The sequence below is a fragment of the Olea europaea genome, chromosome 7 (genome assembly GCF_002742605.1).
Source record: "Olea europaea var. sylvestris chromosome 7, O_europaea_v1, whole genome shotgun sequence".
NCBI lineage: Eukaryota > Viridiplantae > Streptophyta > Magnoliopsida > Lamiales > Oleaceae > Olea > Olea europaea.
In genome coordinates, this window is record NC_036243.1 from 22,496,279 (window position 1) to 22,511,893 (window position 15,615).

Sequence of the window (15,615 nt, forward strand, 5' to 3'; positions counted from 1 at the left end):
ATCTAATATCAAATGCCTACGATTCTCGAAACATAAGTAAAAGTGCCAACAGCTTTGGCAGATACCACTGCTCCTGTGCCAACCCTAAGAGTGTACTCCCCTTCACTGAGATGCTTGGTTTCCTGAAACCCCTGCAAAGAATTGCAAACATGATTAGTGGCTCCAGAATCTACAATCCAGGTATTAGTAGAATTAACCACTAAGCATGACTCAATGAATAGGGCATTATTGTCTTTACCTTGCTTCCCCTTAGCTAGGTAATCTGGGCAGTTCGTCTTCCAGTGACCCTTTTGTCCACAAATAAAACACTTTCCCTTTGGTTTCCCATCGACAGTAGTTTTCTTCCCCTTTGACTTGTTATCTGACTTTTTGTTTGGCCTCTTCCTCTTCTTTCCTCCTTTGCCACCAGAAGGCTTAGGATGAGAGGGTCCAGTTGTAACAGTCAAAGCACTTCCACTCCTAGTTTTTAGAACAGATTCAACATTTTGTAGCTTTTTCATTAATTCCGTCAGAGACATGTCCATCTTGTGTAGATTATAATCAACTATAAATTGTGAGAACATCTCAGGAAGAGTCTCAAAGACCATGTCAATCTCGGAATCAATGTCAGCTTCTAAAACCTCTACAGCATTGAAGTGACCAATCATGGTTAACATATGGTCCCTTACAGATGCTCTCGATTTCATGCGTGTGTTCATAATTGCCCTAATGGAGGCTTGCCTAGCTTGTCGGCTTTAATGTCCAAACATCTCTTGAAGGTTTTCCATTATGTCAAAAGCAGTTTGCATATTCTAATATTTCTGTTGTAACACATTTGACATGGATGCCAAAATGTAACAGCGGGCCATCTTATCATAATGATGTCACTTTTCATATGCAGTCTTTTGAGATTCCGTGGAGTCATCTTTAGGGGTTTCGGGACAAACTTCATCCAGCACATATTTGAGTTTTCCAGCAGTAAGAACAGTATTAAGATTCATTTTCCAGTCAACGTAGTTTTCTCCCACAAGTTGATTTTTGTTAAGTATTACTGATAATGAATTAAGCGACATTTTCTGATAAAATGAGCAATAATCTTTGTATGATGCATGTATATGAATATGCAAATATAGATCCAAAACTATATTTGTAATAAAAAAAAACCTTAAGCTCTTACAACTTTAAACACACCCTCTATAGGAGGTCAATATAGTTGTTAGCAAGGTTGGGACCCTCCCATTCATTTTATTGAATTAGGCATCTCATGCCACAAGAAAATGAGGATTAATTTTTATTTGGCCTATGAATAATTTTGTTGAAATCTTTTATAGGAAGTCCCCAAAAATATTCATATATAAGTGTAATAACCTCCGTCAATAATTTTAAAATATCCGAAATATATAAGATGTCGTCTATAGGATGATCATCCCATTATTTCATTTTTAAAGAAATTATATTACTAGATCCAATTTCAGTTAATCTAAAATAACTTAGTTCTCCTATAGGGAGACCGATATAATTCGATACTAAACATACGTATTTTAATAACAAATTGGATGACAGAGGAGCCCGTAGGTTTATACATACCTATAAACCCTCTTCCACTTATTATTTTATACCGTTGGATTTTCACTTAATTGGTCCGCCAAATATAAACAATTATAATGGCGCTAATTATAAAATATTTTTCAACCACCTCTAATTAATTTTAGAGTGATAAAAAATATTTAAATGTAAATACATATGATTTTAGTGCACCGGGTGGTGTTTCATTTAATCTACATGACATGCGATAATAATTAAACATTCATCCATCCATAAAGCGGTAAAAGCGATAATTAAATGAATAATAATCACTAACGGCACATCCTAAGAATTTAAATTACAACATGGATAAAAAGAATTACATTGGGCCACATCCTGGCCTAATTCTTCAATCTTCTTTGTAGTCCACCTCATGTAACAAGAAAATAGGGTTAATTTAATTTATAGGCCAAAAACTTAAAACCAACAAGGTCATTATCCGATAACATTGGCTCAAGTTTTACCCTAATTTTCAAACCATAGCAAGAAAATACACTTCCACCAAAAACACACACACCTCTGACGACCCAAAATAAGTCGCAGCCGGAGTTGGCCCTTCGGCGACCTTCAGCTTGCTGCTGCAAGGCAACAGTAGCAGCAGCAGCCAGCTATGGTTGCTGTCTGATTTTTTTTTTTTGTGTTTTTTATTTTATTTCTTGCTCCTTGTTCGTCCTTCTTCTTTATTGAAATTGCAACAACAAGTTTACATTTCTTCCTCAAAATATAAAAACAAAAATGAAGAAAAAATTAAAAAAAAAAACTTAATGCCTTATGGCTTACAATATTTCTAGAGAATAACCATAATAAATGAATTACAATAGAAAGTAAAAAGGAATTCTAGGGCCAAAAGTAATTATGAGTGTATCAACAATAACTTTAAACATATTTAAAGCATAAACATGTCAAAATCAAATAACCTAACACCACCCAAATAAAATGCATATTACACTAGGATTAAAAAAAAAAAAAAATTAATCCTACTCAAGGCATACAATAACCTTAGCTCTGATACCATTTGTTGGTTAATGAACTTTAATCATCACAATAGAAAATTAATTTTCCTTTGAAGATGAAAATCATGTAAATAAGGATTTGATTGACTTTGAGATCATTGTATCATAAAATCCTCACATATATAGAAAGGGGAGATGATAACCTTTTCGAAGGAGCTATTAATGGCCTAACCAATTGCTTCCTCCCTTAGATCTTCTCCCTTGTTCTCCACTAGGTGTTATTCCTTTTTGGGGAATGTGAAAAGTAGCTAACCCTAAATTCACACCAAAATATGCCAATAATGTGTATATTTATAACGACCTATTAGGGTTTGAAAATTGCACAAATTTCCTTAGACTTTATTGTAGTAAGCCAATTAAGTCACACACCTTTTATTGGAGCCAAGAGAGGGACCTAATTGGACTCACATGACCTAAGCTCCAATAGATGTTTTCAATTGGGTTAACTCTTGACCAATTGAGATACATCTATTAATCTCGATTTATTCTACCAAAAAATTGAGATTGCACTCTCGAGTCGAGTGATAGTTATATAAGCAAATTATGATCCAATAACAATATCCTCTGATTATCGTTCTACAAGTCAACCCCCATTTGACTGTCAATATGTTGAAACTGGCAAAATGACCGTTTTGCCCTTCAACATGCATTACCCTCTAAATCTCATTTTCATACGGCAAATTCGCTGTGATCAAATCACAATGTAAAGTCCAACGATCTCATCGTCGACCTACTAAGCTCGGATTCAATTTGCCTAGGAAAATACCTTAGAGTGACGATCGTCTCATCTCAATGATTAATGGATTCCAATATTGTAAGTATATGATCTCTAATTGTTTCGGCCCGATTCCCAAAGCACCGAAATCAATCTTCTATTTAAGACTTCACTCATTGGTACTTCAAAGAACTTGAACTAGCAATCAAAGGTATATTACTCACCCAGGATTTAGGTGACATGTTTGATAATCAAGTAGAGTCTCATTTCAAACGGTCACAAATGAGTCAACTACGCGGTCTCGTTCAATGTGCATCGAAACACATTATTGTTCCTATTTCAAGATATAGACAAATCTTAATAAGAACAATACAATCTTATCAACATAAAGCGTCCAACTTTATGAACTGATTGTGAACGACATAATTTTGATCACATCACAAATTGTGTCTTACTATACCCGATCCATCGAGTATACAATTTGTGACGTCCATTATGATCATGGAACCTTAGACAATCACTTCAAATTATAACACGCAAATAAACGAACGCAAATTCATAATGTGATTTTACAGAACATTACTCGAAGAATGACCATCAAACTAACACGAGTCTTATCATTTGAAGTAATGCATGATTCGGGCTTGGAGTCCGCAATCAAATCAATGAAATTTTGTGGCTCGAGCTCTTACTTAGGGTCTTTCCGCTCTGGTTCGATTTCCTCATTTGGGTCCTCCTTAAGCTCTTCCTCTAGGTCCTCATTAAGCTTTTCCTTTAGCTCTGGTTTTGGCTCAGGCTCGAGCTTTCGCACTGAACCCTGTTGTCTGTCATTTTACAATATTATGATGTCCTTACAGTATCCCTTGAAATCAATCATATTTGAATCTTCTTGCAAATATAGTCCATAATCCATATCTCTCACGAAATAAGCCACGTCTCTCCATTGAGGCCACATAGCGCTTATAATATGATATATCGAGAGGACCATCCCTTTATTATACCCAAACGACCTTGTTTGCTCCCACTTAAAAAGGAAATCTTCAACATATTCAACAAAGGTTCGCTCCCATCTCACTTCATAATTTATGTAGTTCTCAATGGCCATTTGAGTGCGATGAAGGTATGTTGGGCTATTCCTAGTCATCCTAATTGTTTGTCAAATCCTAATCATGGGACAAGTGTAATTTCAATTTTGCTTAATCTATTAGTGATAGTATTATTTTATTCGATTCTCACATAAACAATATTCATATCAAATGTGAAAAAAAAAGGAAGACCTTTTATTTTATCTTATTTTAAAATTTTTGAAGGGTAATATTTGTTTTAAAAATGAAAGTTTAGAATTTAAATTGTTATGCATAATGCTCATGTTTTATATTTCACGTATCGTAAATATTTATGTGTTTTCCTTTAGCTTTTGATTGATGTTTTAAAAAAAAAAATTATCAATTAGAAAATTTATATTTTAAGCGATTTCACATCTCACTTATTGTTTCAATTTTCTTGAATTACATACTCGCAAAATTGAAAGACTTTATTGAAAAGACTTGTACTGCCTAAGAAGAGTTTGGAATTTAAGGGGTCCACTTATGACCCTCCTCCTGATCTAGAAGCTTATTGGTTGTGTGATATTCAAATCAACAAGATGAAAAACAATATTTCAAACTTGGATTTAAGAAAATTAATTTTTTTATGAAACCACTATTTTGAGAAAATCCTATTTTATTTTTTAAAGTCTTAAACATGTAATGAGATGAAGAATCCTTAGTACACAACGCTCACTACTTGACCACTCTCCAAATGATCTCAAATATGAAATGTAATGTCATATTTTTAGTAGGATTATGAATCATCTTGCTCCATACTATGAAATGTAAAAGTATGTTCACCTCGCATAATTTAATAGTCATTTTTTCCCACGTTTGATATGAATATTGTTTATGCGAGTATTGAATAAAATAATATTGTTGCCAATAGATTAAGCAAAATAGAAATTATACTTGTCCCATGATTAGGACTTGGCAAATAGCTGGGATGAATAGGAATAGCCCAATGTAACTTCATTGTGTTCAAATGGCCATTGAGACTCACATAAGTTTTGAAGTGAGATGGGAGCGAACCTCTGTTGAACATGTCGAGTATTTCTTTTTTTAAGTGGGAATAGACAAGATTGTTTGGATATAATGAGGGGACGGTCCTTTCGATATATCATAATACGGTCTCAATTGTAACGACCCGGGTCTCTGTACTTAAGCCATTAGCTTAAGTACTGTCCGCTTTGGGCGGGCCTTGCGCCCACTTACCCCTCACGACTTTTTGTCGTGTCCCCCAGGGTTCGAACTCATAACGTTTTTCTTAAGTAAGACTTAAGTTGAATCCTGATATCAATTGGGCTCGAGAAAGTTAGGGGGTACCAAATCTTGAATGTTGATTTTCTGGCCATAAAAAGACGTTTAAAGGCTAGTTAGAGGCATGATTTCATCAAGGAAATAAGGTTTCCATAGATAGACTGAAGAGCAAGTGCCTATATTCCTCTCTGGAGTTACTGGCGAGCTTATTTAGTTGTGGGGGATGAAAGTAGAGAGCTAACCTAAACACAAGAAAAGATCCATTGAAAGAAGAGATTCGGGGAGGAAATGGGAGGAGTGAGTACAAATAGTGACTGTCGCGTAGTAAAGAGCGGTATAGCCCAATTGGTACTAGGATTCAACTTAAGTCTTATTTAAGGAAAATGTTATGAGTTTGAATCCTAGGAGACGCGACCGAAAGCCGTGAGGGGTAAGTGGTCGCAAGACCCACCCAAAGCGGACAGTACGTAAGCTAACGACTTGGATACAGAGACCCGGGTCGTTACAAAAAACGCTGTCAATTGGTACCAGAATTTAACTTAAGTCTTATTTAAGGGAAATGTTATGAGTTCGAATCCCGGAGGACGGGACAGAAAGTCGTGAGGGGTAAGTGGGTGCGAGGCCCACCTAAAGCGGATAGTAAGTAAGCTAACGGTTTGGATACAGAGACCCAAGTCGTTACAAGAAAATGCGCGTAACTACCCGAGTCTCTGTACCCAAGCCGTTAGCTTACGTACTGTCTGCTTTGGGCGAGCCTTGTGCCCACTTACCCCTCACGCCTTTCTGTCCTGTCCTCCGAGATTCGAATTCATAACATTTTACTTAAATTGAATCCTAGTCCCAATTGACGAGTAAGTGGGTATAAGGTCCACCCAAAGCGGACAGTACGTAAGTTAACGGCTTGGGTACAGAGACTCGGGTCGTTACATCAATGAAGAGACGTGACTTACTTCATGAGAGATATGGATTATGGGCTATATTTGAAAAAAGATTGAAATATGATTGATTTTAAGAGATACTGTAGGACATCATAATCTTGTGGAACCACAAACAACAAGAGCTAGCGCTAAAGCCTAAGCCCGAGCCAAAACAAGAGGAAGAGCCTGAGACCCAAAGGAGGAAATCGAACCAGAGCCGAAAGACACCGAGCAAAAACTTGAGCCACAAAATTTCATTGATTTTATTACGGATTTTAAGCTCGAGTCATGCATTACTTTGAATGATGAGACTCCACCAGAAGACTTTTAGGACTCATAGAGATTTGAAATAAATATTTACTTATATAGAAAACCTTTATTTATTTGATATTTTTTGGAAACAAAATACCATATGTAATGATTTAAAATTTTTTAAAGTTTTTTCCGTCATTACAAAGACGACGACGACGACGACGACGACGACTATTATTATTATTATTATTATTATTATTATTATTATTATTATTATTTTGTTATCAAATATTTCTAAATTGAAATTTCATTAGCATTAAGAAAATGGCAAAACAACAACGAAACCAAGTTACAAGTTACAAGTTACATTCATGAGGGAATTGTTGAGGACGATACAAAATCTAGGTAGACAACAAGCACAAGCTGGTTCCAAAATACAAACTCTAACAACACCAATTCAATTGTTGAACAATTTCGTCACTATAAACCCCCAACCTTCAATGGCATGGCAAACTCACTAGTAGCTAAAGACGCTCTAAATACTAATAATATGTTTAAATTATAAATAATGAAAATCAATAATAAACAAATAAGTAGAATTTATAATTTTTTTTAAAAAAAATGTGAATAAAAAGTGATTTGAGTGTTTATAAAAAGTTTTTAAACAAGAGCCAAACATTAGTTATGCATTTGGAATTAGACTTCCCAAAGTCTCGATGTTTTAAGTTTCGCCACTTTGATGTAATTCAAGCTATTTGATGAAAATTAAAATCAGATTTCTAGCTTATTTTAATAAAAATTATCAAAATATATGGTTAAAAAATTATGGATAGCATAAAACATGTGATTAAAATTAATTATAGACTTTAATTTAGATTAAAATCTTGATTTTACCACTTAGGTATATCATTCACTCGATTTATGGATGAATTTTTCACCGTTGGAATAAGAGCTTCATGAACAAACAAAAACATAAGCACATAACCTTCAAAACGCCTTGGCACATGTTTCCTGTTTTAATTAGCTCCGAGCTCAAGCTGGTTACAACTTTCAGTGAAACTATACAAATAGACACCATTGCCCCTCCATTGTCATAAAATTTTCAGTTAAAGAGTGACATTCAAATTCAATAATACATAAAACAAAACAAAAAAACAAAAAGAAAAAAAAAAAAAAGAAAAAAAAAAAAAAAAAAAAAAAAAAAAGAAAAAGAAAAAGAAAGAAAGAGTGAGGAAATTATGGGAGTTCAAGATAGATAAATTGCATTGCTCAAAAAAGTACAAATAAACACAAGAAAACTTCACGAATTCCAGGCAGCAACCTAAGATGGCGATCCTTAAAGCAAATAACTCCTAGCTTAAAAAGAGGCCGGACTAAGAAGTCAGTTCATCTCTCTTCTAATAGCTTATCATTTAGAACTTTTGAAAGCCCTAACGCAGAATTGTACTGACAACCGGAAATGAAATATTTGATGGGCTATGACAAAGTGGGGATAAGAAGACAAGCCTGCTGGCAACACGCGCATAGACAAAGAAAGACAGCTGCACAGCAGTTGAATATAGTCATTAGCGCTTCTTCTTGCTCCCCTTTGGGCCACTGGATTTTGATGGAGTTGCGACCAGGTACACAAACAGAACCACAATAGAGACCACAGAGATAAGGGGGCCATATTTCACCAACAGCTTCTGCAGAAAGGAAGTTTATTGTAAGCAGAAAATATAAAATTTAAATATTTACTTCAGTAGCTGCAGCAATGGTTTTATCTTCTGCTGTTTACTTATTATTATTAGCTAGAATGATCTTGATGCAGATACTTTGATGGGCTTTCCTAAAGGAACAGACAACTAGCAAGAATGATACATACCTTAGCCTGTAAGATTTCAGATGCAACCACGAAATAATTCCATGCAAAAAGAAAAAAAATGGCAAGGGTTGTTAGTGAACATAGCACTAAGTATACTGAACAATGAACACGTTTAAATATATCTACATCAAAGCTTACCCACTCAAACTTCTTCTCAGGAGGCCTATCTGCTAGAATATCTAGTGGCAGGATTGGAGTTGAGTATGCTTCCTAAAATATAGACAGTCAAAAGATTGCACAACACGTCGAAATGACATTGACATTAAGAAAGCATACACAAATGACATAACTCTTGTGACAGTGCCAAACCTGTAAAGCAGCCTTCGTGGGGACACGGTATGTGATAACTGCTGGTGCTCCATAAAACATAGTTTTGGTTTTGGCTTCCAATTCAAAGGAATGTGACTGAAGAGCCCCCCTACAATCATCCAGATTAGCATGATAAAGAGATTATTCGCAGGCAGACTTACTGAAGGCGTAGATCGAAAAAGGAAGATCAACAGCATGAACCCCGGGGGGGTGGGGGGGTGGGGGTGTTCATTAAATTAGGACTCACGCATCAAGCCTTTCCCACGACGTTGAAGTGTTACCAGAGACGATATCAAATATGTCTTGGGTCCAACCACCATCATTAAGGGTTACATCATAGGCAGTCCTGAAATTGAGTACACGTTGTAACACAATCCCAGAATTACAATAGCATATACAAATACATTGTAAGAAAAGAAATTCATCTTTTATATGAGAGCCTCATCACCAACAGTAAAAGTAACAGTTATCATTACTAATGGGATAAGCCCGACAACAAAACAATAACTCCATAGGTTTCTAAAAAGCACAAATTTCTATGATTTTTGATCAGGGAACGTTCTCAATTTTGTTCATGCTATTCCATTGATATAAAAAAGTGATTATAAGCTGGCAACTTAGCAGTTGTTAAACATAATTTAATGTGGTAAAGCAGGTAGAGTTCCACAGATTTTGTCAAAATTATATAAAACAGAGGCAGAAGTGAAGATGATCAGAAGCTTCAAAGATGTTAGTTAAGCTGCTGAATTACAGAATAAACCAATTTACAGACCATAGATGAAAACAAAGGCGGAAAGGCCCCTGTGATGTGTACTGTGAAAATCACATAGCAACTTTTGAAGAATCTATACTAGGGAAATGAATTGAAAACAGAGAAACCACTGAACGCTTTCTTACAGACACAAACTGAAATCAAGTTAAGAATTTAGCAATCAACTCCAATGGATAATCTCAAATAATTACTGATCTAGCTTTAAAAGCTTTCCATTTATGATAGAAGCAAATGAATTCCATGCATTTAAAGCATCGCAATTTCTCCCTCTTAAAGTTGTTTATTATTGCAAAAAAGGAAAAAAAAAAAAAAAAAAGAAAAAGAAAAATAATAATAACAAGAACATCGTAACTAACTTAACTTAATAGTTACATTCAAGTATGTCAACAATAAAAACATAAAATCAATTCAAATTTCAAATGAGCTCTCATGCAGCAAAACGAAAAAAAATAAAAATTAGGAATAACAAAAATAAAGGCAGATCAATTCCTCTTAAGGAATTTAAAGGAACTCAATTTCCCTCTTTAAGTCATTAATTATCACAAGAAAGGAAAAATAATAATTAAACAACAAAAAATCCTCGGTTCGGTAACTGACAGAATACAATAACTACAATCAAATTCGTAAAACACAAAATTAATCCAAATTTCAAATCAAACAATAAAAATATTATAAATTAGGAACAATAAAAAGGAAGATCTAAGTAAAAGAGATGGAATTTGACTATACGTGGATCCTTGATTGTAGACATCAATGGAAACAGAGACACGTTCGGAGCCCGATTTGAGCCTGGTGAGCTTGGCTTTCTTATTGGCAATTATGAATGGGCCATCTAAGCTGGCAATCGTCGATGATGCCAACAACAGAGCCGCCAGGACACAGATCACAGACCGTCCGATCCAACCCGCCATTGCTGAACAAATTCACCAGGTTTTGCTGATAATGATGACAAGATAGGGTTTGCGAATGGTAATTTATTTAGCTCCCGTTTTTTCCAGGTAATTTGACCACTTAAAAAAATGGAAAAATATCTCAAAATACGATATATCTTTTAGAACAGACATAGATATGATAACAGATATTGATATTATAAATTCTCAAACATTATTAGACTTTGAAGAATTATTTAAAAATTTATGAAAAGACCAATAAAAAATAGATTACCACAAGCATATAAAAAATTAGTTTTTAACCTTACATTAAGATTTTATATACGCTTAATAACAAATAAATTAACTAAAAAAAAAAATAATTAAAAAGATATTATTTGAAGAATATAAGCATATATATATATATATATATATATATATATAGAAGAAATCCAGAGTGAAATAGATTTCATAGTAATCTGGAAAAAAAAAATTATGGAAGTCATAAAAATAAATAATTATTATCAATGTATTGAAGAAAAAGGATGTTATATATTTTTCAACCCTATCTCTAATAAATTAAAAATAATAACATTATATGTAACTAGGAATTTACCTAGAGAAATAAAAGAACAAATATTACATAAATTAATTATAGGATTTATCAAAGATAGATGTACATATGAAATAATTATCGAAGTATTTGAAAATGAATTATATTATAGAGAAATATTTGAATCATCATAAAAATATAATGAAAGAAACTAAAAATATTTTAGAAAGAAAGTTAAGAAGAATAAGATTAATAAATAATAAAATTTTAGATTAAATAATGATTAATACTGGCGATATAACTAAAACTCAAAAAAACAAATATTAAAATTAAAACAAAAAAGGTATTAAGAAAAGGCAAGGTATTATGAAAAATTAAAAGAACTAACAAATATTGAAGTAATAAAATAAAAATATGATAAAATGATAAAAGAGTGTAAAAATGCTGAGTACATAGCATTTTATTATTGTCAATCAAAAAATTGATAAAAGAAAATGTCAATCAATGAACATATGGAAGAATTAAAACATTTAATAAGAACATTAATGAATGATGTACAAGAAATAAAGAATGAAATAAAAGAAGTAAGAAATGATATAAATATATTGAAACTCGAAGTCAGAAAATTAATAGAAAATGAAGAAAAGAATAATAGAATAGATAAAAAATTTATAGAAAAAGAAATAACCAGAATAGGGAAAAAACATATTGAAAGAAAAAATATGATAATAGAAACAGGAAGCATGAATGATGAGTTTAGAAAAAATATATTACCTAAAATATTAGAAGAGGAAGAATCTAGAGAAAAAATGTTAGGTAAACAGAAAATTGAAGAAAATCAAGACAAAGAAAATGAATGAAGAATTAGATTTACTTATAGATAATTTTGATCATTTAAACTTAGAAAGTATAGATGATGAATATCAAATCTTAATGAATACTAGAGGAGGACCTAATCCCATAGGGACCTCTAAATAAGAATCAATAGATAACCAAATAGACAATTTTATGATAAAATAAGAGAAAAAAATGTCTAAAGGAAATAAATACAGTAATAGATTTGAATTAAATAATAATTATGATAAACTCGTTAATCATGGAGGAACAAAATTAGACTTAGATTGTAAAATAGACACTAAGAAAGCCTTAATAATTTGGGCAGATTCAATGATATTATTCTTTTTATATAATAAAGATGATACATGGGAAAATACTGAAAGGAGAATAGATTTTTTAATTGCATCTTTTGAAGGAAATGTTAGAAATTGGTGGGAAGTAATTAGTAGTGATACAAAATCATTAATAAAAAAAAATGTACAAACAGAAATAATAAAGTCAGATAAACTAGGAATAGAAAGATTAGTAGAATATATTGCAAATAAATTCTTAGGAGAAAATTGGTTAAGAAATTATGAAAAAGAAGCAATACGGGAAAAAGATAATGCAAGAGTTAAGTTAATTAATTTAACAATTTATGATATGTGTAAAATTAAAGAATATACTTGTGAATTCAAGGATTACTATTATACTCAATTTTATAGTAATGAGAATCAAAAAGTATATCAAGATATGTATTACAATAAATTACCAGGATCATTGGGAATATATTTTAAAATAAAATTTGAAAAATATATTAAAGAAAATATAGGAATACCTAGAACACTAGGATCAAAAATAAAATTCTTGTTTGAAAGACTTTCATATATATGTCAACAAAGACAATTATTGAAAAAATTAGGAAAATTAACTAGAATATGTTGTGAAAATATGGAAAAACTACAAGATGGGGATGTAATTCTGAAAAAAGAAATAAAAGAAAGTATAAAAACAGAAAATTTAAAAAATATAGAAATTTTAAGAAAAAATACATAAAATCTGGAAGGAAATATTATAAAAGAAAAAATAATATACAGAAAAATAAACCTTACAAGAAAGATAAAAAAACAATGTAAGTGTTGGAATTATATGGAGAAATAGGTCATATAAGTCCTGATTGCACAAAGAAAAAAGTGAAAATATTACAAAATGATTATTTTGAAATAGAAAGTGAATTAAGTGAAATATCTGATATTGAACATTATAATAATCAGGAAGTATTTATAAGTGAAGCAGATTCAGAAGATTATGGATCAGAATCTAAATACAGAAATTGAAGAAATAGAAAATAATAACGTAGAAATCCAAGAATATGAGGGAATAGAAGGTTATGGATTAAAAGTAACTTTTGATAATAATAAATTTAAGAAAATACTAAAGTTATCCTTAGATTTGAAAATAGGAAAATGAGAAATTCTAGATAGAATATGGAGAAAAAAAGAATAGCAATAAATGAATACTATAAGATTGAAAAAACTATAGATGTTAGGACTACTCAAGGAACACACAAGATAAACCTTTTAACAAAAAGTATAGTATCAGAATTATTATCAAAAATAAGTGAAAAAAACATAGTGAAAAAAACCCAATATGTTTATTTAATAGGAATACAAATAATGTTTAAATCCTTATTTAGGGAAGGAATAGATTCACCATTAATTGTAAGTTTACATGATGAAAGAATTATAAATTTTGAAGATGGTCATTTAGGAACTATAGATGGAAATTTAGCATATCAAAAGTTAATATTTACTTGTTACCCAAAATATTGTGTCTTATTGAAAGATAAAAACTTTAATGAAGTCTTAGGATTACATTTCAAATTACATAGAAATGATATAATGGAACCAGGAGACCAAATTATGACTATGGAATATAGGGCATTATATACATTTACTAATTCTAATTATGGGAATATTTATTCTAATAAACCATACATAGAAATTCATAAGGAATGTAAGGATATTAGTAAAATAGTGGAACCAAACAAACAAATAAATCTTATTCCAGAAGAATATGAATTTAATATAACTAAAAATAAGCCTAAAATAACAGAGTTAAGAGAAGAAGAAGATTATAAAATAACATTTCACAATGGAAGGTTGATAAAGAAATCAAAAAGTCTTAGACTACCTAATAAAAAAGAATATTTGGGAGAAACTAGTGGTATATAAGAAATAAAACCTCATGAAAATATTGGAAATATGAAAATAGAAGGAAAACATTTCAACGGTAGGAGGTATATAAAAGGACCAAATATATTGATAGATACAGGAGCTGGTGAATGTCATATGACTGCAAATAAAAATGAAGGATTAATGACTTACAAGATAAAACCATATGAATACAGGAATTTTGATGGACAACTATATATTACAGAATTAAAGGTAAAGATACCAATAAAAATAGGTGGGATTGATCTTTTAGTATCATATTATCTGGATGAAAGTATGGATATTGAACCTCATATATTATTAGAATGAGTTTCTTAAATGAATTAGAAAATTATAGTATAAAAAGAGAAGGATTATATATAACTCATAAAGGATAAACTACATTATATAAAATAGAAAGTGGATGAATAATCAAATAAACTTTCCATTGGCAGTATATATACAAGTTACTATAGTAGGAACAAACATAACAATTTGTGCCTTAATTGATACAGGAAGTGATATAACAATTTTTAAAAATTTATTAATAAAATCATGGAATAAAAATAGTAAAATAAAAATAATAGGAGTGACCGGAGAAAGCACTCAAATAATTGATAGTGCTGAAAAAGTTAATATAATACTTGGTAGTAAACAAGTTATAATAAATAAAGTATATAATTATAATAACCTAGAATGTGATATATTATTAGGAAATGACTTTATCCAACAATTTCAATACTATAAACAACATAATTACATGATAATGTTACAAACACCTTGTGCATATCTATTAAAAATATCAAGAGAACTTAGATCTTACAGAGTTCAGCTAGCCTAGCGTGATGATAAATGAGAAAAACGACCAATAGTACAAGATGAACTAAAAAATAAAAAATTATCATATAAAAAGATCCTAAAAACAGAAATAGAAATAAGTATGGAAAAAAATCATAGAACAATTAGAAAAAATTTATGAAGAAAATCCATTATTATTTTGGAAACCATATCATCCTAAAGCTAAAATAGAATTAACAGAAAATGTTATAATAAGAGTTAGACCAATGATGTATACCTTACGGGATATGCAAGAATTTAAAATTCAAATAAAAGAACAATTAGAACAAAAGTTAATTAGACTCAGTAATGGACCTCGTAGTAGTCCAGCTTTTATGGTTATGAAACATTCTGAGCAGATTAGAGAAAAGCTAGAATGGTAATAAACTATAAGGAATTAAATAAATATACTAAATTTGATAGTTACGTTTTACCAAATAAAGAAGTCCTAATAAATCTTGTAAAAGGAAAACAATATTATTCCAAATTTGATTGTAAATCTGGATTTTGGCAAATAAAAATGGAAAAAGATAGTATACAATATACAACTTTTAGTACACCTCAAGGAAAATAT

General features: G+C 31.2%; 1 protein-coding gene across 1 annotated transcript; it reads right to left on the reverse strand.

Moving 5' to 3' along the window:
• Window positions 1–8,036: 8,036 nt before the first annotated feature.
• LOC111397455 (translocon-associated protein subunit beta-like) lies at window positions 8,037–10,766 on the reverse strand. Its single transcript, XM_023024400.1, has 6 exons — window positions 10,483–10,766; window positions 9,229–9,327; window positions 8,982–9,090; window positions 8,811–8,882; window positions 8,673–8,678; window positions 8,037–8,493 (listed from the first exon to the last, which is right to left on the reverse strand). The coding sequence occupies exons 1-6, from the start codon at window positions 10,662–10,664 to the stop codon at window positions 8,374–8,376; spliced, it is 588 nt and encodes a 195-aa protein (XP_022880168.1). The 5' UTR covers window positions 10,665–10,766; the 3' UTR covers window positions 8,037–8,373.
• Window positions 10,767–15,615: the final 4,849 nt, after the last annotated feature.